Source organism: Loxodonta africana, chromosome 7, assembly GCF_030014295.1.
Source record: "Loxodonta africana isolate mLoxAfr1 chromosome 7, mLoxAfr1.hap2, whole genome shotgun sequence".
NCBI classification, from domain to species: domain Eukaryota; kingdom Metazoa; phylum Chordata; class Mammalia; order Proboscidea; family Elephantidae; genus Loxodonta; species Loxodonta africana.
This window is the reverse complement of record NC_087348.1, coordinates 13,965,714-13,987,816: the sequence shown is the minus strand read 5'-3', so window position 1 is coordinate 13,987,816 and position 22,103 is coordinate 13,965,714. Positions and strand designations below refer to the sequence as shown.

General features: G+C 49.1%; 1 protein-coding gene across 1 annotated transcript; it reads right to left on the bottom strand.

The window, feature by feature from the left end:
• Nucleotides 1-9,625: 9,625 nt before the first annotated feature.
• Nucleotides 9,626-21,467, bottom strand: PRPF19 (pre-mRNA processing factor 19). The gene is made up of 16 exons (XM_003419372.4): nucleotides 21,272-21,467; nucleotides 19,217-19,366; nucleotides 18,958-19,034; nucleotides 18,070-18,211; nucleotides 17,913-17,986; nucleotides 17,730-17,792; nucleotides 16,797-16,838; nucleotides 16,591-16,665; nucleotides 16,173-16,248; nucleotides 15,910-16,019; nucleotides 14,182-14,337; nucleotides 13,896-13,965; nucleotides 13,399-13,484; nucleotides 12,946-13,116; nucleotides 12,683-12,788; nucleotides 9,626-10,175 (listed from the first exon to the last, which is right to left on the bottom strand). Exons 1-16 carry the CDS (start codon nucleotides 21,288-21,290, stop codon nucleotides 10,078-10,080), a joined length of 1,515 nt encoding a protein of 504 aa, XP_003419420.1. The 5' UTR covers nucleotides 21,291-21,467; the 3' UTR covers nucleotides 9,626-10,077.
• Between the last annotated feature and the right edge of the window lie 636 nt (nucleotides 21,468-22,103).

The following is a 22,103-nucleotide window of genomic DNA, read 5'->3' as shown; positions in this document are numbered from 1 at the left end:
CCCATAGGTGTGTTGGATTAAATGAGTTAACAGATGATAATGCCTAGGTAGGATAATACCTGACAGCCAGCACTTACTGAGAGCTCTTAACTGCTGGTGGCGTACTGCTTAAGTGCTACAGCTATGAACCAAAGGGTCGGCAGTTCAAATCTGCCTGGTGCTCCTTGGAAACTCTATGGCGCAGGTCTACTCTGTCCTACAGGGTCTCTGTGAGTCAGAATCAACTCAACGGCACTGGGTTTCAGTTTATTAACTGCTAATTAGAGTTTCTCTTCCTCTTGCCCCAAATCTAAAGCTTATCTTGCGATTTTTTTTTTTTTCCTTTTTTGGTAGGAAGATGAGTTTACAGCTCATGATGGAAGGATAAGGGAAACCGCTGACTTCACGCTTGTCTAGCTGGAGGTAGCAGAATGGAACACAGAGACAGAAAGATCCAGACACTTGCTGTGAAGGTTAATTCACTTCCCTTCTCTGGGCCTCAGTCTTCCCATCTGCAGTTGGGGTTCCCAGTCTACCCTTCCTGGCTTGTACGCTTGGTATGAAACGTATTCTTAGTATGAAATAAGGGAGAATTCTTAGTTTGGTGGGTTGGAGGAGCCAGGCTGATCTGCTCTTGGGGGCAAGGTTCTGGTTCCATCTAGCATCAATCTTTCCTTCTAATCCCTACATCATACAAGTACGTTCTAGGCATTTCAAAGGGCATGAGAGGGTGATCCTATGGATGGCAGTGATGCTCTGTTTAAACAAAGCAGTACTCTATAGCTAGCTACTGGAAGCACATTTCATAACCAACTCTTTAACGTTTTTTAACACAAGGGTAGACATCTTGTCTCACTTCCTGTCATTTTTAATAGATGCACTATCCTGGGTTTATCCTATGTATTGTAGCTCAACTATGACATACTTGATCTCCTTCTGATGGAAACAGAATCTACTGTCAAGGATAGCATGTGCGAATACAAGTATGTAAGCATCTAATTCTCTGTATACTATTTAAAGAGGAAATTCTTAAGTAGTCCTCGTGGGTCAAAAACCACGTCCCTCACAATTATCAGGTTCTGGGGGTGCCTATTTTCTCACAGCCTTGCAACCACAGATCAATGCCTATCTGAGCATCAGTAGGCAAGCGGCACTGCTATTTAAAAATGGACCTCTTTGATTAGGGGCTGAGCATCTTTGTGGCCACTTCTATCTTATAAATTGCTTCTTCGTGTCTTCATTTCTTTCTTTTCTTGTCTGTAAAGAGCTTTCAGAGTTCAAAGGGGGTGAACATCCTCATCCTGCAAATTTCCCTTTGAGCTGGCCACTGGTTTTCCTCTGTGGTATTCCGCCATCTTGCCATTTGAGAGGGTTATGTAGCAATGGATATTCTTTCTCTTGTACTTTTATCTTTGAAATGTGCAAAGGCCTTTCCCTACCCTATGTAACAATGTTGTTAGACGCTGTTCAGTCAGCTCCAACTCATAGAGACCTTATGTACAACAGCAATAAACACTGTCTGGTCCTGTGCCATCTTCATGGTCGTTGGTATATATAATCATACAAGCATCCATGTACTTTCTTGTGATACTCTTATGACAACCCAAGTGTTTTCCTCCTACTGCCAAGGGTTTATAGGTGCATGATTTTTGATAGCTAGCATTGCCAAGTTGATACTTAAACCGTACAAAGAATTTGCCTGTAATTTACATCAAAGGGTTATTTTACAGAAACAAATACGTGAACAGTACTAAGGTTTCCTATGCTTTCTCTAGACAGAAATAGCGTATTCTAGGCCAAATCTCGCTCAATCTAAAACTTCTTCCTTTCCCCCATACCACCTCATGGTGTGGGCAAATACCTGAGCCCTGAGAGCAGCTTAGTCAGACCTGATGTAGATGATAACCAACCACTGTTTGCTGACCTGTGGCAGGAAGCAGAGGTCTCTTCCTGACTGTTGAGAAGGTAGGCAGGTGTTGTGGTGCTATGTAAGGCCCAAGGGAATCCCCTGCCTCCCCATCTCCCCCCAGGCTCACTCATACTTACACAATGCGTGGAGATCAAATCAACTGCCCTTAAAGGGCAGTGAATACTTCACAGCCTGTTGTTTTAGCTTAATTAAGTACAAACTAACTCCTTCAAGTGTGGCTCTGAGCCCAGGCATTTCTGTAAGGGCTTTTCATATAGAAGTGCCACTTCTCTTTCCAGCAGTAGGAAGATTAGACACCCGATCAACCTGCCAAATTAAACAACTAAAATGCCAGGTTAGATATTTTTAAAGTATGTTTAAATCATTGCTGCACTGACGTGAAGAAGGGAAAAAAAAAAAAAAAAAGCCACGCACACAGGCCAAAAATAAAGTAAAAGCAAAAACTCTGGGAAAACTCACCTCTACTCTGGGGGCTTCTACAGAACCCTGAGGCCGTGGCCTTCTGCTCTGATGAGCCCGGGGAACTGCAGATCAAGCCCAGGGACTGCCAGGCATAGAGAGGCTAGATTTAGTCTCCTGTTAAAGCTGGGGCTCCAGGGGGCTGAGTTCGCTGTGCAAATGAGTGAGGAATAAACCCATTGTACGTAAGGAAGCAGCAAGGCAACTTGTCTGTCTTGATCTTGGTGCTGGATGGATGAAAACCATCCTCCCCTGAGAATTAAAAACACAAGTCCTTCCTCTCTGGTATGTGCAGTCCAAATTCTTGGACTGGGAGAAAAAAAACCTCCAAGGTTGAATCTGAAAAAAACCTTACGGGTTGAATTTAAAGTGATCCCAGGGTGATCATGAATTTGAAGTGATCTCCAGGCTTCAGGCAAAAGCAAGTGTAAATCCTGTCTGAAAGAATCCAGCCCAAATTTCAAAGAATTCTCACAGATAAGGGTATAAATAAAATGAGTATCTCACAATTAGAAATGACAAGATGTCATAAAGGGTGAAAAGACAAGGCAGAAACCAGGAAGACAGCTGCAATGCATTCGGATTACTAACATATATATATATAATACATATGTGTGTGTGTATTATGTATATAAATGTAATAAATCAGTAAGAAAAAGAAAACCCAAATAGGAAAATGTACAGAGTACAAACAGGCATTTCACAAAAGATAAACTCCAATGGCCTATAAAAAAAAGCTGAAAAATGTCCAACTCTATTAGTAACTGTGGACACAAAAAGTAAACCTCAAAATATTAGCCTGAGACCAGAAGAACTAGATGGTGCCTGGCTACCACCACCAGCCACTCTGAGAGGGATCACAATAGAGGGTCCCATACAGAGTGGGAGAAAAACGTAGAACAAAATTCAAATTCACAAAAAAGACCAGGCTTACTGGTCTGACAGAGGCTGAAGGAAGCCCCCAAAACTACGGCCCCTAGATACCCTTCTAACTCAGAACTGAAGCTGCTCTCAAAGTTCACCTATCAGCTAAATACTAGTCAGGTCTTATAAAACGACACCCATTAGAAATGTCCTCCTTAGAACAATCAAGAATACCAAACTAAATGGGCAATACCTGCCCAACAGCAAAGATGAGAAGGCAGGAAGAGGCAGGAAAACCAAATGAATGGAAACGGGGAACCCGGTGTGGAAAGGGGGAGAGTGCTGACACATTTCGAGGATTGCAACCAATGTGTATATAACCTATGCGTGAGACAATCTGTGTATAAGTTACTGAATGGAAAACTAATTTGATTAGTAAAACTTTCACCTAAAGCACAATAAAGTGTTCAGTATATACTGTAATACACCAGTTAGACTGCCAAAAATTAAAAAGCCAGAACATACCAAGTGTTGATGAGGGTAAGGAGACAGGAACACACATTAACTGTTAATGAAAGTGTAAACTGGTATAACCACACTGAAAAATTCTGTCGTTGCTTAATAACGTTATCTATGACATCATAAATCCTAGAATAATATCCTAGAATAACCCTGGCACCAAAATGTTAACTCCCGTTTATAATAGCGTGCAAACATACAAAACAAAAAACCCTAAAAACCACCTATTACCAACAATAAACAAACCCAAAAACCCGTTGCCGTCAATTCCGACTCATTAAGACCCCACAGGACAGAGTAGAACTGCCCCACAGGGTTTCCGAGGAGCTGGTGGATTCGAACTTCCGGCCTTTTGGTTAGCAGCTGAGCTCTTAACCACTGCACCACCAGGGCTCCATTATCAACAATAAATGCACTGTGGTACATTCTAGAACGGAATTCGACAGTGAATGAGAGGTGTCCCAGGTTAAGCTGGTTGCCACCCCCCAAAAGGAGTTGGCCTCTAGTGGGGCTCCCTGGAATCCAGCCCTCACTGAGTGCTTCAGGCATTGATCAATTACCGGGTGGTGCCCCAGCCCCCTAATTATACCGGAGAGGGGGAGCCGTGCTTCCGTAGAGCCAATGCAGCGAATTCTCTGCTGGCTGGCCACCTCAAAGTGCTGCAACTGCAGAACCTGGACCCTCGACTCTGGATCGTACTGCGCAGGGCCTGAAGCTGCCCAGTCAAACACCGAGCTGGCAGAATGGGTCTGGAGCCGAGGTTCGGCTACATCATACTGCTGTCGTACGTCCTGCCCTGATCACGCCAGAGGAGCTGGGCTTCCTAACCACACAACTTACAAGCCCACAACCCAAGGGTCTGGATCCCTCTTCCGGGCACCTGCCCTGGGATGATGACTCCAAAGGCGTGTGCAGGCCTCTGCAAGCGCTGGTCCAGCAGCTCCGAGTGAGCTGTCTGGCCATTTGTCTTCGTTTGCTCAAGAGTGAATGAGCCACAGCTACGTGTGCCCACACAGGTAAATCTCAAGAACCGTGTTGAGCAAAGAAGTCAAAGGCGGCAGATTGAATGATTTCATCTGTATAAAGTTCAAAACCCAGCAAAACTAAACAATATAGGCGTGGAACTATAAAAGGAAAAGGGATGACCAACACAAATATCAGAGTAGTGGTTTTCTCTGAAGGAGCCCTGGGAGAGCAGTGGTGAACTGCTTGACTGCTAACTGAAAGGTCGACAGTTCAAACCCACCCGCTGCTCCAGGAGAGAAAGGGTGTGGTAGTCTGCTTTCACAGCCTAGGAAACCCTATGGGGCAGTTCTACTCTGTACTCCAGGGTCGCTATGAGTCTGAATCGACCAGACAGCAATGGAACAGGTGGTGCAAACGGTTAACTGCTTGACTATTAACAGAAAGATTGGAGGTTTGAGGCTACAATGAGGCACGTTGGAAGAAAGGCCTGGCAACCTACTTTCAAAAAATGAGCCATTGAAAACCCTGCGGAGCACAGTTCTACGCTACACACATAGGGTCGCCGTGGGTCAGAGTTGACTGAACAGCAACTTTGTTTTTGGTAATGCTCTCTTTAAGCTAGGTTGTAAAGAACAAAAGCCCAAATTCAAGCCCACTGCCATTGAGTCGATTTCGACTCGGTGTTTACAAGAATGTTTATTCTTCTCTAAACTATACAGGTATGTTTTAGATACCTTCGAATGAGTATTTCACAATTAAAAAAAAAAAAGTTAAAGATTTGCTCTAAATTCTGAAAATCTTCAGGTGAGATCAGACTTCATTCTTCTGGTTTCAACCAGCAGGCTGTCACCTGCTGTCATACAGCCGGCGGGGGGTTTCTCCCACCACCTCACCGGCCCACCTTCCCCACTGCACACCTGTTCCTCCTGGCCAGTCCTGAGCCTGCTCGCTCGTCCCTCCTCACCTCATTGCTCCTTACACCGGCTCCCCCACTCCCATCCTCTGCCCTGTGCCCACCAGGTGAACTTTGTTGTTGTTGTTAGGTGCCGTCGAGTCAGTTCCGACTCATAGCGACCCTATGCACAACAGAACAAAACACTGCCCGGTCCTGCGCCATCCTCACAATCGTTGTTATGCTTGAGCCCATTGTTGCAGCCACTGTGTCAGTCCAGCTCGTTGAGGGTCTTCCTCTTTTCCTTTGACCCTGTACTTTGCCACGCATGATGATGTCCTTCTCCAGGGACTGATCCCTCCTGACAACATGTCCAAAGTATGTAAGACACAGTCTTGCCATCCTTGCTTCTAAGGAGCATTCTGGCTGTACTTCTTCCACGACAGATTTTTTCATTCTTCTGGCAGTCCATGGTATATTCAACATTCTTCGCCGACACAATTCAAAGGCATCAATTCTTCTTCGGTCTTCCTTATTTATTGTCCAGCCTTCACATGAAGGTGAACTTACACGTCTTCAAAATGCTGCCTGTGGCACCTCCCCCCAGATTTACCTTTCAAAGCACTCGCCCACCGTTTCTCTGGGGTGGCACCTCTATCACGACTCTTGTCCTGTGGCTAATGTCAGGTGACTGGAGAAGGCAGAGTCACACCAAGCCTTCATAACACAGGCACTCGAGCCTCAAGGGGCACCATGAGCCCCAGCAATGTCACTGGATTCCAGGGCTTAGGGAAGCAGGGGAAAATGGAAGCCAACATCTGTGGTATGCTTCCCAGGTGCTCTCAACATGGACTAGTTGTCAACTCACTCTTCAGAGGCAGAAACAGAGACACACAGTCACACATCAGAGAAAGTGACAGAGCTGGGATTCAAACGGGGACTTCTGACTCCAGAGGCCACACTTAACCATGACACCATCCTTCTAGAAAGCTGTGGAGGGGGCCCATTCCTGTCCTAGTGGTGATAGTGTAACCAGCTTGGTCTCTGAAGCCAGGCAACAGGCAGCGTAACTGCCCAACCCCGTTACTCACTGGGTAGCCTGAGGCCAAGGTGCTTCTCTGAGCTTATCTTTCCTCATCTGCCAAGTGGGGATGACACCACCACCTTGCAGGGTCACTGTGTGGCAGAGAGAGGTGCTCAGCAATGGTGCCAGCGTTATTTGGGAGATTTACATACCACCACTGCCCCCAGGTGGCCTCCTTGGTTAGTGTTCCAAGGCTGAGCACAGAAATGTAGCCTCACTCTTTCCCAACAGTTCAGGGACCCGGGAGGCTTGAGGCTGTGTCCTTCGGCACAGGTCCAGGCACGGACCCTCAAACAGCACAAGTTCACAAAGGATGCCATGAACAAGATCCCCACCAAAAGACTTCCCTTTGGACACTTAGGACTGACTGCTCGTGGACCCTAAGTGCAAAATTTGTTAGCCAGACGAGTCCAGAAAGGAGAGCCTTTTAGAATCCACCAACACCCCACCGAGACCCACTTCCAAGGTGTCCTCCTACAAGGCAGCTGAGCCACAGTCTGGAGTGTGGCAGGGCCATGGGTTTCCGATGCAGTTTGGCTGAAATAACTAAGCCTGTCAAGCACCCTGCTTTTACGTTCAAGGAGACAGAGTGCCCGGGCTTTGGAAGGAGCTCCGGGGTTGAGTCCCTCGACCAGCCACTTAGCAGCAGTGTGACCTAAGGTAAAAAGATGAACAAGAGCAATGAAGACACGGTCCCAGCCCTTGAGAAGATGAAGATCTAGCTAAGACAGAAAATGCATGAAGACCTTCAGTGCAACCTTTAGAGCTATGCCGCAGGCATGGTCCGTGGGCTCACAGCTGGCTCACTCACCTGGCAGGTGGGGAGAAGCATCGCAGGTGGCTCCCGGGAGGGGTTGGCTGGCTTTTGTTGTTTTGGGAGGGAGAAGCTCGGGAGCAAACACTGTGTGGTAGCAGCAGCAGCAGGAGCTGCTGCTGAGAAATAGGGAGCATTTATGTACACGCATTCTTCTACGCACTTGACGTGTATTAATTCACTTAATCCTTAATGTTATTCCCATTTTGCTGATGAGAAAACTGAGGCACAGAAAAATAATCTGCCCAAGATATGGTTAGGATTCCATGAGAAACCGTATGCATATCTTCCAGCACACAGACCTGCTGGTGTTGGAGCTTACAGATGGCTGCGCAGAGATGGCTGTCTTTCAGAGCCTCAGGATCCAAACACTAGCCTCCCAGAGGCCTGGGGAGCGGGACCAAGCCCCAGTTCTTCTAGAAAAATGTACATATGCATGGACACACCACAGGCTTCACACAATCTTAGGGTGACCATGGTGGCTTCCCTCAACCCATGTATCCCCCAAGAACCTGTCCTTCAGTGTCTCCTCCTTAACTGGTGTCCCTGGAAATGAAGGCAAGCGTGAAGAAGCACACTAAGATCTAGCACCAGAAACCGTCTGGTGGCTTTAGTGGTATGCTGGCTGTGGGGTCTAACTTAGCCACAGGTTGCCCCCCACGACTCCAGGCCTCCCCCACCTCAAATGCAGCAGCTATGCCACCTGCCCATGGCAGACATCTCAGCCCACGTCCACTCGGTAGTCTCCCTTTCTCTTTGTTAAGTCTGTCCTACCTCAGGAGAAGTGTGCAATGGGTCTTTCCTTAGAAAAGGACAAGTGTGTACCTTTCCAATCAGAAGGCATAAATATCCCAAATCGGATGGGGTCTGTAACACTAGTACAACCACACATTGAGCCATACTTTCAAAATGGTACAATGCTGACAGGCCAGGTTGGAAAACCTGCAAGTCATTCCAAACCCTGCCTCATCACTGTACTCCTGGGAAGTTATCCATGAGAACTAGACCCAAACTAAGACGCTCAAAGATGTTCACTGCGGCATTGTTTACAAACAGCTCAAACTGTGATGTTTTCCAAAAGGTGAGTTCCGTGGACTTTTAAAGCGTGGTACAGGTACTTACACACAAAGGCTTCCCCGGGTTGAGTCAAAAAGCTAAATGGTTTCTTCATTGCAAGGTTTTTCAGAATCTGACCTGCTAACAAGCATCCTGACCCTCCAAGAAAGGGATACAGCATGCACGAACGTCCTCGACCACAGAACACTGACCCAGCACAACGCACCTGGAGGGCTTCTGGAGCATCAACAATATGGACCACTGTGCTCTGCCCCACGGCCCCCTCCGGTTCACACCACGTTTCCTAGCTCCCCTTCTGGGTATAATTTCTTAGCTAGTCACTGACTCCCGGTCTCTCAACTCCCACTCTCCTCAAACGCCACCACCACTGGGACTGCCCTCGTCAAGTGTACTGATGAACTCCCGCACCACACCCAATGACCACCCAACCTCCTTACTACTCTCCCACTCAGCTCACTCACGCCGGCCTCAGGACCTTCCCCATGCCTGCACTGCACCCCTCTTCTAGCTTGTCATTCAGGTTTCAGCTTGACTGGCATCACGCCTGAGGCTGTTCCTGAGCACCCGACCTGAAGTCCTCACATGGCCGCTGTGCTGCCGGACCTTGTTTGTTTACTTTCTTGGCTGGCTATCCTGGAACCGCCTCTACTGCTACCTTTCAGTAACCGGAGTCAATAATGCCTTGAGTCCAGCCACTTCGGGGAGGGTTTCTATCACCTCTAACCCAAGGACCCTTACTGATATGCTCACAGTCCCTCCACAGCGAAACAAGGATGATCTTCCCTGGACCTCCTCTCCCCACCAGGATCATGTGAGAACCCAGCCCCATCGGCCTGTGAACACACACAAAGGCCTGCAGGGACGGGGAAGATTCCTCCCGACAGACGGCTTGTAGATGTGTTTTTGTTTTACTTCTGTTAGGCAACCAAAGTAAAATAAAAGTAAGAGCTGCGAAAGGAAAGGCTCCATAGGCCTCTCTGTTCTTCCCGCTTGACCCTCCCAGCTCAGGGTGCTCCTGCTAAAGACAGACACGGGAGGTGGTTATATTTATTGTGTTCTTTTTTTAATGAAACTAGATTGCTGCTTACAAAAACCCACGGGCACCCTCGTGCCCATCCCCTTCACAGTTCCCTCGGATCGCCCTCTCCCCGCCTCACAGGAACCGAAACAGAGTGCGTGTGGAAGAGCCAACACCACCAACCCAAGGAATGCCATCCGGGAGAGGCCCTGGGCTCTGACCCTGGGCCTACAGAGGGTGACAGTTCCATCCACATCTGCTTCCACAGGGCCTGAAGGCTGCATGGGTTAGGGTGCTCCACGCTGCCATGGCTCACGCCACCACTCAGACCGGAGTGAAATGATGTGAATGTCCCAACCCCCAGACCCTCCTCCCCCTAGTAGTCTCTCTCCCCTTCCTCCCACCCACCACCCCCCAGCCCTAATTCTACCCCGCTACTGAGATGCGGCCCAGCTTGCGTCAGAAGGGACTGGGCCTACAGGCTGTAGAACTTGAGGCTCCTGTCCATGCCTGTTGAAGCGATAAACTTGGCGTGGTGGCCAAAGGCCACCCCTGTGGTCAGACCGCTATGCTCTGTGGAATGAAAAGAGGCAAAAATGAGAAGGCTGCCTTCGGGTCTAAGCACTGACCCCTAATAACAGGCTCCCAATCCATCACGTCCTTCCCCAATCAGTGTCACTGCTTTCCCCTGTCGACTACCAACTTACGAGGGCAGGGTTCTCGTCTGGCCTGCTCACCATTTATCTCCAGGGATCACTCGATGCCTGGCACATAGCAGGCGCTCAATTTTTCATTGGTGGAATGAATGAATAGGAGAACATCAGTTCCCTCTCACCCGAGCTTTCCGGGCAACCGCGATTCAGCCAGGAAGAGAATTGATTTTGAGTCATGCAAAGTGCACTGAGAGATGACATCTGCACAGTCTTGTTCTGCCACATCTCACCACCTGCTCTTTTTCAAAAGTCTGCTGGGTTCTCAGTTCAGCTTAAAACCTCAGTGCTGAGCTAGCTGGCGTTTATGTTCAGTTTTAACTCCTTGCTTGTAACTAGAATAGTCCATTAGCTCATTCACGCTCATGGGGTTCCAACTCCAGGGAGCCCAGGCCCCTAACACATTGCAGAGTGAGTTCAGGGGCAGACGAGGCTGGGCACCACTCCTCCTGGGACTCGGGTAATTCAGAACATCAAGACAAATTCCTTCTAGATTTAGGATCTCACCTGGGGTCAACCAACTCATTACTAAAAAGTCTGCCTGCCATGCAACTAACTCTGCTGCCCCCAAATCAAAACACCCAGGCCCAGTGAAGGGTTAAAGCTGGTGGGCCACACAGTCGGACCTGAATGGGGGAGGCGGGGTGGAGGCTGGAGGTTGGGAGAAGTATCCTGCATCCTGCCTACAACGTGCCAATGCCATCAACAGATGGCAGCAGCTACCATTCACTGAACTCCTGAGTGCACGTCAGGCCCGTTACCATGCACGCTACCTCCCCTAACCAGCTGGCACCATCTACAAGCAGTATCAACATGCCCGTCTTAAAAATGAAGAAGCCAAAGCTCGGAAGGAGTCAATCACATACCCAGGGTCCCGCCACCATCAGGAGGTTAGAAAAATCCTGTCACCTACTGTCTCAGGATCTTTTTGTTTTTCTTCTCCAGTACTTACAATTGCAATCAAATAATTATTTGTGAAATCATTTCCACACCTGCCTTCCTAACTTGACTCTAAATTTCACTAGTACAAAGACTGAGTCTGTCTTATTCACTGTCCTAATCCCAGCAATGAACTAAGATGCAATAACGCATAAAGATAATGGCAAACTCTCACATAGTGCTTGTGACGGGCCAGATGCTATGCTAACCATTTACAGTAGTCCCTGACTTACAACGTATTCAAGTTCCATCAAACAACACTTACGACCGTCCTTTTTTTTCTGACATCATCGTTAGTAATATGTGATATACACAATGTCGCAGCATGATTTGCTGATATTATCATTCTCAGATGCAACATTTCCAACCCCGAAGACAAAGATCAGACTTAAAAAAACACTGATAATAAAAGGCAAACTGGAGAAACCTGAGAGTATGGCCCCGGACACTCTTTTAACTCAGTACTGAAGTCACTCCTGAGGTTCACCCTTCAGCCAAAGATTAGACAGGCCCATAAAACGATAATGCATGTAGCTCAACCACGTATATGAGACTAAATGGGCACACCAGCCCAGGGGCAAGGACAAGAAGACAGGAGCAGACAGGAAACCTGGACAAACGGAAATGGAGAACTGAAGGTCGGGAAGGAGAGAGTGTTGACACGTTGCAGGATTGGCAACCAGTGTCACAAAACGATATGTGTACTAATTTTTTAATGAGAAACTAATTTGCTCTGTAAACCTTCACCTAAAACACAATTTTAAAAAGGCAGTAATAATGGAAAAAAAAAAAGTATTCGACTTACATCAGAACCGACTTAAAACAGAGTCATCATTGGAACAGAACCCTGTCTTGGTGGGGGGCTACCTGTACGTATATACATACACATACATATAGACAGGTAGTCCCTGACTTACAACGGGGGTTCCATTCCAACAACTACCCCATCGTAAGTCAGCTCTGACATTAAGTCCAAAACCTCATTTTTTTTTAGTTTTCAGTTCAAACCATGGCAGCGTTTTGAACAGTAAGTCATAAGATTGAACATCCGCGAGTGACTATCTGAGAATGATAACATGGGCAAATTATGTGCTCCAACACTGTATGTAGTACACGTTACTAAGAATAAGATGTACGAAAAAAACTGACAGGTGTTAAATGCAGTTCGTCGTAACCCAAATAAGTCGTAAGTCGGGGACTGCCTGTGTGTACGTGTGTGTATATGTTTTTTTAAACTAATTTAAACTCCCTAACAACCTCACTGAATATGTATTATTATCATTCCCACTTTCCTGAGGCTCCAGGGATGTTAAGTAACTTGCCACTTGGAGAGTGTTTAAAAGCCACTTAAGCAAATCTATGCCTGCCCCTGAACTGCCGACTCCTGTGAGGCTTCCCTACTTCCCTGGGCACCCTGAGGCCCGTCTCCACCTGTGAAGTGAAGAATCTCAGTCCACTGCTTGCAGATGTAGATCTGGACATCTGTGCCCCCAAGGGCCAGGTAGGTGCCACTCTGGTCGAAGATCAGCGACTTCACCTACCAGAACGAGAGAGAGAGGAGGTGAAACCTGGGGAACAGAACTATGGGGCAACTGGGGATAAGCAGGAGGCTGCTGAGATTAATAGGTCAATTCAGAGAATAACTGACAAATGAAGACAGGCAGCTGCAGGGCGGTGGTGGGCGGGGGGCACACCTCAAAGTTGTTATCCAGCTGCAACGTCTTAAAGTTCTTAAGTTTGCGCAGATCCCAGAGCTTGACAGAGGAGTCATCGGCCGCCGTTGCCAGGTAGTAGCCGTTCTCGGAGAAGGCAATGCTAGTGATGGGGCCTGAGTGACCAGGGAAATTGGCCACATTGGTGCGCTCCTATTGTCAGGGGAAGAGAGAGTAAAGCCGTGTCGCCGCTGGCCATTACAGGAAGAAAATGGGGCTCGCCTGACTCCTACCTCTGAGACGTCCTTCTCAGGGAAGGACGACAAGCAGGAGCAGCAGGGATGGACAGCCTGGCCCAGGACCCCAGCCGTCACATCGCACACCTAGAGCGAGTGTCTCTCCCCGTTCAGGATCCCCCAGGGCCAGATGCCATAGCACTGCTAATCCACAAACACTCCAACCCTGGGCCTCAGACGGAAGGCTGCCATGTCCTACCTTCAAGTCCCAAATCTTGATCTGAGAATCCATGGTTCCTGTTCCAAAAATGAGTCCGTCGGGGTGGAACTGCGCACAGGTAAGAGCTGCAGAGAGACCGGCAGGCGGTCAGAAGCCACTGGGGCGAGACTAAGAGCACAAAAATAGGTTCCCTGTCCTTCCTGCTCCTCACTGGGCCCGGCCCAATGCCTGGCCCTTACCAGCTTCTGGTGGCAAATGGGTCTTCAGAAGAATAAATGAGCAAATAATTAATAAAAGGATAAATGATAACCAAACGATGAAAACCAAAAACCAAACCAAACCCACTGCCGTCAAGTTGATTCCAACTCATAGCGACCCTACAGAACAGAGGAGAACTGCCCCACAGAGTTTCCAAGGAGCGCATGGAGGATTCAAACTGCCGAACTCTTGGTCAGCAGCCATAGCACTTAACCACTACCCCACCAGGGTTCCCAGATGATGAAAAGACAGAGCCAAATGTTTCTGGGGTGACTTACAGCAGCCAGAGGTCTCATCTGTCACCTTGGTGAGCACACGCCCTGTCTGGATGTCAGAGAAGGCCCAATACTGAAAAAGCAGAGACAATGGGGCCAATAAGAAAGCAGGTCCCTAGGCTCTGGCTGCTCCTGCCGGAAGGCAAACCCTGGCAAAGCTGGCTCCTCCCCTGAGAGAGGAAACATTCTCCTGGCTTCTGCAGCTGGGGTTGGTAAGATATTCCCCCCTCCCAGGGTGGCCAAGCTCTGAGACCAGCCGGCTCCTTCAGGGCCCTGGCTAGGATCGCACCTGGTCGTCAGAAGAGCTCAGGAGATAGTCACCGGTGGCGTGGAGGCTGAGGCCTGTCACAGCACTCTCATGGGCCCGAACAACCTGGACACAAGAGGCGTTCGGGACTGACCAAATCCTGATAGTAGCATCTGGGGAAGCTGAAAACACCAGGTCCTAAAAGGAAAGCAATAAGGCAGAATATCAGATACACAGACGAGGTGGACCATGACAATCTTACACAAGGGAGCTGGGGATGACCACAACTACCAACTGCTTCTCCTTTCAGCCCACCCTGCCTGGAACCACCCCAAGCCTAAGAGAGCCAAGTCAAATGCTATTCAGATGTAAATCAGACTCCTGAAGTAGGAGCCCTCGCCATCTAGTGGCAAAAAAGGACAACTGCAACAGAGTAATTCCCCACCCCGTTTTCAGGGCCAAAGTGAGAAATGTGGCTAGTGCCAAGGAGGAACTGAATTTTTCATTTGATTTTAAGTAGCCACATGTAAGCTAAGCTAATGGCTGGAGCCCTGGTGGCACAGTGGTTAAAGTGCTCAGCTGCTAACCAAAAGGTCAGCCGTTTGAACCCACCAGCCGCTCCACAGGAGAAAGATGTGGCAGTCTGCTTCCATAAAGGTTACAACCTAAGAAGCCCTATGGGGCAGTTCTACTCTGTCCTACATGGTCGCTATGAGTTGGAATCAACTTGATAGCAACGGATTCAGTAACGGGATGCTAATGGCTACCACAGGCCTGGAAGGGACTGTGAGGGTCTGTTCCAGTACCTTCCATACTTAAGAATTTCAGGGGCAATCGTTAAAAAAAATTGGGGAGGTAGAGAACTTACACAGTGTCACCAATGCATTATTCCGGCTTAGTCAGGACATTAAAAAACCACACACACACACAAAAAAACTACCACCTATTGTCCACACTATTTCATAAGAACAAAAATCTATTAACATCAAGTAACATGGGGCTGCTGAGAGTCGAAACTGATGCCACAGCACCCACCAACCATAAGCAGGAAGGACAAAATCTAAAATAAATGGAATGCAATGCTTTCAATTCGAACAGATTTAGTTTTATGAGAAAGGCGCCATGTTATTCTGGCACTTGTCATTTCCCTGAGGGCCAGGGAAAAAGGCTGGCTGTTTGGGAAACAGTGATCGAGCCATGGTCCTGCAGCCCCAGCCCCAAAATGTTTTGGACATAGAAACCCAAATCCCATAATTAATGTCACTAATCTGGCCTAGTAAGTAACCTTTACCCTTTAAATCAGCAGCTCTCGGCCTGTTTTAACCCACAGCCCTTTTGAGAGTCAACGGCAAGTTTTTGCTTCCCACTCTGGAGGATTATGGGTAACAAGGATTTATCTATCTTCCCATGAGTCAAGGTTTTGTTGAAATTTGTTTTCTGCAGTTTGTATTATGAACGCTAGGATTTTTTCCCTTTTGCTAATATAAAACATCTCATTGAACATGCTTTCTCTAATTATACTTCTTTTCTCCCCCCCGGTTTGAAGATCGATGCTTTTTAGGAGGTCCTACGTAAAGGATAACCTCCAGAACCCGACACAGGGGCCACGAGATGCCAATTCTGGGCACTTGCAGCTCTTTCTCGGCCCCACTCCACTTCTCCACCCATGAGATGAGGGCTAGTGGGGGCTAAGTGACTGGTTCTGGGACCTTGAGGCACTGAAGCAGGGCTCCAGAAAGAGGAGCTGAAGGTGGCGGAGAGTACCCGTACCTGGGAAGGGTGGAACACCACACTGGTGACTTTCTTGGTATGGCCCTTGAGGGTGGCCAGAATTTGCTCAGAACTCTTGTCGAAGACAACAACGTTTTTATCCGCCCCACCTGGAGAGGACGCAAATGACACACAAAATGGTCAGGCCCATCCAGATCCTTCCGCTTTCATCCCCACGCACATGAAGAAGACAAGCACCGTGGGCTTTCCCTGGCTGCCCCCGCCCCCCCACTTCCGCCTGCCAGTCAGGCCTAGACTCTTACCAGTGAGGATCTTGTTGGTGTCGGCGGGGCAGAGGTCCAGAGCAAGGATCCCCGGAATGCTGGCACTGTGCAACCCCTTTGTGGAAAGAGCCAACCTAAGCCCAGTCATGGCCAAGAGCCACACAACTCCCTTATTCCATCCCTAGTCACCCACCCCTCCAGCCTAGGGGAATAAGTTACTTCTGTGCCTTATCCAACCCCCTGGCTTTCTGCCTGGATGCAGAACTCCCTCACTGAATTCCTGGGAAGCCCAGAGCCAGGCAGGAAGAGAAACCCTGACAACTCAGCATCCGAAGCTAGAAACAGGGTCAGGAGCCCCAGACAGCTTTCCACTCACTATTCTCCAAGCTGGCCTGCCCACCCTAGAAACACCATGGCAGGGCCCTGCCTCCAAGTTACCCAGGAGCCGGCCACTCACCACGTGGGATGCCACCTGCCGGTATTTGCTGAGCTCTTCTGGCTTCACCAGCTCCTCAGGCACAGTCTTCCCTCTCTGAGAAAGTGAAAAAGCCCCCCAAGAAAAGCAGCAGTGAGTGCAGGCTTCAGCCACCCCTTTCTCCTCAGAGGGTAACCACTGTCTCCTGCCAGGCCAACTCTTTCTCCTGGCGTGAGGAGAGGACTCACCTTTTTACGCTCCGTGGTAAGCACAGTGGCCTTGTCTTGAAGCTGGGGAGGAGAGGAGACAGGCTCAACGTGAGATGACTTAACTTGTCAGGACAATGACCCCTTGGATGCTGGCTGCATCACCAAGAACTTGTTATCTCCGTGTTCTGTGCTAAAGGCTTACACGCATTATCTTTTTCTACTTTCATCTCAACCTTGTAAGGTGGGTGACGATGACCTCGTATTACAGATAAGGAAACTGAGCATCAGAGAAGTGAAGTCACGTGCCCAAAGTCACACAAGTGATAAGTGGCAGAGTGAGGACGTGAACCAGCTGTAGAGCTCCCTGACCAGGTCCCTGCATACAACCATTTAAGATGAGAGCTGAGGTGCACGTTGACACAATCTCAACTGCCTGGAAAAGACCCTATCACGTCCCACAGATGAGGATTCCATGAGTGTAACAGAGAGCACTGGACCTGGAGTCAGGAGCCCAGCTCTGCCTCTTACGAGCTCGATCTGAGTCTCAGGTTCTTCATCAGTAAATAAGGATGAAAACTCCTGTCCTATCTCCTTCACAGAAGAAACATGAAAACATCTAAAAGGGCTTCAATATCTGCAAAGAACTCCAGTAACGGCAAGAGCTAAAAGTCACACTTAACGAGAATTACGTGAATCACTTCAGTTCCCACAATGAGCCTATAAAGTAGGCACTATTATTCTCATATTAGAAGCAAAGGAAATGAGACAGAGAAGGTTGGTTAAGTTAGGCCAGGGTCATAAAGCTTGTAAGTGGTGGATCAAAAATACCAATCCAGGCCATCTGGCCCCCAAGTCCATCCTCTGTACCCCCAGATTCTACTTCCAGGTGTACAGAATTTCTGTTCATACTGGACTCAAGGCAAGTGGACTCAGGGCCCATAAACATGCTCACCAAGTGAGAGCCCAACTTACCTTCTGGATAATCTCGGGGCTCATTCCCACCAGCTCACCCAAATCCATCGGCTCGCCTGCACCCTGAAGACAAGAAAGGTGAAGGTGAGAGAGGCCTAGAATGCCAAGGACACTTGCATTGAGACAGCTACACGGGCCACTGTACCCAAATGGGCTGCTGGCGAGGGGCGGGGAGTCGCTCACCACGACACTTGGCTGTGAGCTTGGCACGGCCTGGGGCACGATGAGACCCGCCTGCGGTTTCAGCGTGGCCAGAGCTAAGGAAGAAAGTAATGTCAGCAATGGACTACGGCAAAGCAGGACCAGCACAGAGTGGGGGAGGGCAAGGGAGAGCCTGCACCTTCTCTGGCAGCAGTGACTTCCTTGGTGAGACGGGCAATGACACGGCACGCGGCATCGTGCTGGTACAGAGCATGGGACAGCTCTTGGCGGGTTGTCTGCAGCTGCTGGCGCAGAGTGAAGCTGTGCAGCATGACCGCATCCTGGGAGAAACGCTGTGGTGAGGGGCTGGCAGGTGCCAAGGCACCCAGCAGGACAGAGCCGGCCTTTGATCAGGGGACGCTGCCTGGCATCAGTGACCCAGCAGTATCTGAATGACCCTGAATGTGCCGGCAGGCACTCCGTGCCACGCCAATGCATCCCATGCCAAACACTGGACTCATGGACAGAAGCAGGGGCCAGCTCTTTTCCATCCCCATCTTCTCTAATTTACCGGCAAATTATAGATGTCATGCCGTCGCCTCACCAAAAGGAACAATAACCGCTGCTATTTATCATTGCCCTCATTGTGTCAGGCCCTGTGCCAGATGGTCCCTCAAGATGCATTCACTCAGATTTACAGAACACCTACTATGTATCAGGTGCTGCCCTCAGTGCTGGGGATACACTGATGAATAAAACAAGACCCTGATGTCATGAGCTTTATACTCTATAATTGTATCATAACCCTCACAAAATCCTGAAAGATAAAATACTAAAATCCCCACCGTACAGTCAGGAAAACCAGGACTCAGAGTGTGGGCAACTTGCTGGAGGTCACATGGCTAGTAAGCAATGAAGCTAAGTTTGAAACTCAGACCTGTGTGACTTTTACACCCAGATGCCTCCTCCCATATCATTCTGCCCCTCGAAAAAGACGACGATGCTCCAGCCTGCCCACTCCCTAGTTCCAGTCCAGGGATCCATCTCTTCAAGTGGGGAAGACATTGGTTCCCTCTGGGGAACTCACCCACTCATCCTGCAGAGCTTTCAGAATGGCCGGGATGCTGGTGGCTGAGGGAGGCTTGGGCCGGATTGGGTGAGCAACTGGCGAGAGGGAAAGTGGTATGAAGAACCCTAACCCAGCAGCCTCTTCCCGTTCCCCACCTCTTTCCCCCTCAGCCTGAATTAACAGACCACCATCGCCTCTTCCAATGCAAAGGCACCACCTCCCACCCTCTCAGCCTCTGAACTGAGGCAGCTCTAGCCTGAGGCTGGCCAGTGGGCACCTTTGATGTCGATCAGCTGCTCCTCAGACAGAGGCTGGTTGTTGATGGGGTCTGTGCCATTCTCTGCAATGTACTTCTCAATGAGCCTCCGCTCATAGACATGATTGGAGACAGGGGACACACACGGGTGCTCTGGCACTTCATTGGAGACTGCAGGGAAAAGGCAGGCAGTGAGCGTGGGGTCAGAGGGAAGCCTGGACCAAATAAACCCCTCACCCGCTACTGGCCCCAATAAGGCCACATGTCCTCACACTGAACCAACAGGAAACAAGACCTGTGTCCCCAAGCCAGTTTTGTACTGTCCCCAGAATGCTTTCCAGTGACATAAGGAGCTTCTCCGTCAGTAGTCTCCTGAAAGGTTGTCGACAAATATTCACCGCAGAGCTACAACATGCCAGGCACCCTAGGGAGTAGTCAATAATCCCCGCCCATCTCATTTTTAAACAAAACTGGTGGTTGTTGTTGTCGTGGCGGTGTGCCATCAAGTTGATTCCGATTCATAGTAACCCTACAGGACAGAGGAGAACTGCCCCATAGGGTAGTTTCCAAGACTGTAATCTTTATGGAAGCAGACTGCCACATCTTTCTCCCGCAGAACAGCTGGTGGGATTGAACAGCCAATCTTTCAATTAGTAGTTGAGCGCTTAACCACTGTGCCACCAAGGCTCCTTACAAAAATAGCTAGGCATCCATTATACTCCAGGAGATGGAGACATGTATGAAGCCACTCAAATCCCTGCTGTCCGTCTCAGTCTAGAGCCCTAGGTAGGTTATCGAAGAAGATACAAAGCAACGAGACAAGTACTATAATAATAAAAAACATTTATGTGGGGTTTGCTAGGTGCCATGCATGATTCTGAACATTTTACATAATCTCATCATCATTTACACACCTGCCCTGAGTAGACGGTGTGCCCTAGAGAAGAGGGATTACAGCTGGTCTCTGACTCCCAGTAGGTGCACATCCCAAAGACGAAGGAATGAATGCATGGGAGGAAGGACAGTGCTGGAGCACACAGAACAGAGCTCTTTCAAGGGTCAAAGAAAACACTGGATGTGAAAATACTTTGCAATTTCTTCAATGTAATTATAATTCCCTCCGTGTAAGGTATTCCTTTTCCTGCCCATTTCCCTTTTTACTACCCTTCTTTGGGTTTAAGGGAGAGGTTCAGGAAAGACAGAATGGCTTAAAGGTAGGAAGCAAAGAGAGAAAGGGGTGGGAAACTGGTAACCTGATGAAAAGATGAGAAAGGAAAATGTGAGCATGACACAATAAAACACCAAAAGGAAAGGCAGTATAAGGCATGGAAAAGCATGGATTTGGGGTCGGGGAGCCTGACTGTCACCCCGCACTGCCACTTACTAGCTGTAGAACCTTAGCTAACACTCATCTTGGCCTTCCCTTCCTCACCTGTAAAGCTAGGGTCTTTATTTCTGCTTCGGGAAATTCTTGTGAGGATAAAATGAGATCACAGACTTGGAAGCACTGCTGGAAACCATGAAGGGCCTCATAAATAAGCACTGTTTTTATTCGTGCTACAGTGTGAGAGAGACCTGGCTTCCAGCCCTGTCTCTGCCTCTAACTCATTGTGTGACCCTCGCAAACTCCAGAAGCTCCGACTGCCCAAGCGCGACCTCAGACAGCATCCAGTGCAAAGTCCTCATTTTGAAGATGGGGAAACTAAGGCCCAGAGAGGGGTCGATCACAAAGCTAATCGGAGGCGAATTCCCAACGAGCCCTCGGGTCTCCTGGCTCCTACGCTAGAGCGGCTTCCCCTGCACCAACTCCCTCTGTCCAAGCCTCTGTAAAACCAAATGGTTGGCCCCAAGGAGCCCTGAGACGACAAATCTGAGGCGCTGTGTAAACTGCGAAGCTCTGCGCAAATGGACCCCGCGCGGAGGACGGAAGGTTCCCGGTGCTGACAGGCCGCCGCTCTATCGCCCGGGAGCCCCGTTCCCGCCTCCTCCAGAAGCCGGTGTCTCAGCAGCTGGCGCATTCTCCCGCTCCGCTCTCCAGCCTCCTGCAACCCACGATCGGCCGCAGGCGCTACTCACTTGAGCAGATCAGAGACATGGCGCCGTCACTGCGCTCCGAGGCGCCTCACACCGGGCTCCGTGACTGGCTTCGGAGCCGCCGCGGGCCACTTCCGGTTCCCCGCTGCTTCCGGACGCTCCGCAGCGAGCGGGGAGCACCCCGCCGAGCTACGGTAGCGTAGCGCTTCACGTGGGTCTGGGGCAGGTGGCGCGCCGCAGCCTTCAGCAACTAACGGAAACTGCCCCTTCCCAGAATGCAACCGGGCAGGAAAGGGCCCGCCACAGAACACTCGGCTATTTCCGGATTAACTCGTCTCCTTCCGTAAAGTGCCCCAGGGAAAAGGCGGCGTAAAACTACATTTCCCATGATGCATTGGGACCGTTACATCCAATGTGTTCCTGCACTCCTTTTGAGACGCGGTAGTGTCTGTGTTTTCCGAATTTTAATGTGCACAAGAATCTCTTAACGAGCTTATTAAAATGCAGATTTCTAGGGTCTGTCCTAGAGAGTCTGCATTTTAATTTAGCGCCCAATAAAATTGAGGCTGGTGTTTCTCGGGCCGCCCTTTGAGAAAATACATGCTGGGGGAATCCGATGAAAATGCAGATGAGTAGGGGAACTAACAATGATCAAAAAACGGTTTTAGTACTACTTCTGTTACCAATTTGCTCTGTGACCTTAGGCAAGTCACTAGTTTCTCTGCCGGTTTTCTACATGACTTCTAGGTTGCTTCCAGCTCAGGCAGTGTAAGATTCTTCGTTGACCTCTGTAAGATAAGATATACTCGGGAAAGATGTAGAGAACGTGCGCCGACTTGTGTGGGCTACGAGGGAAGACAGCAGGACGGGTAGA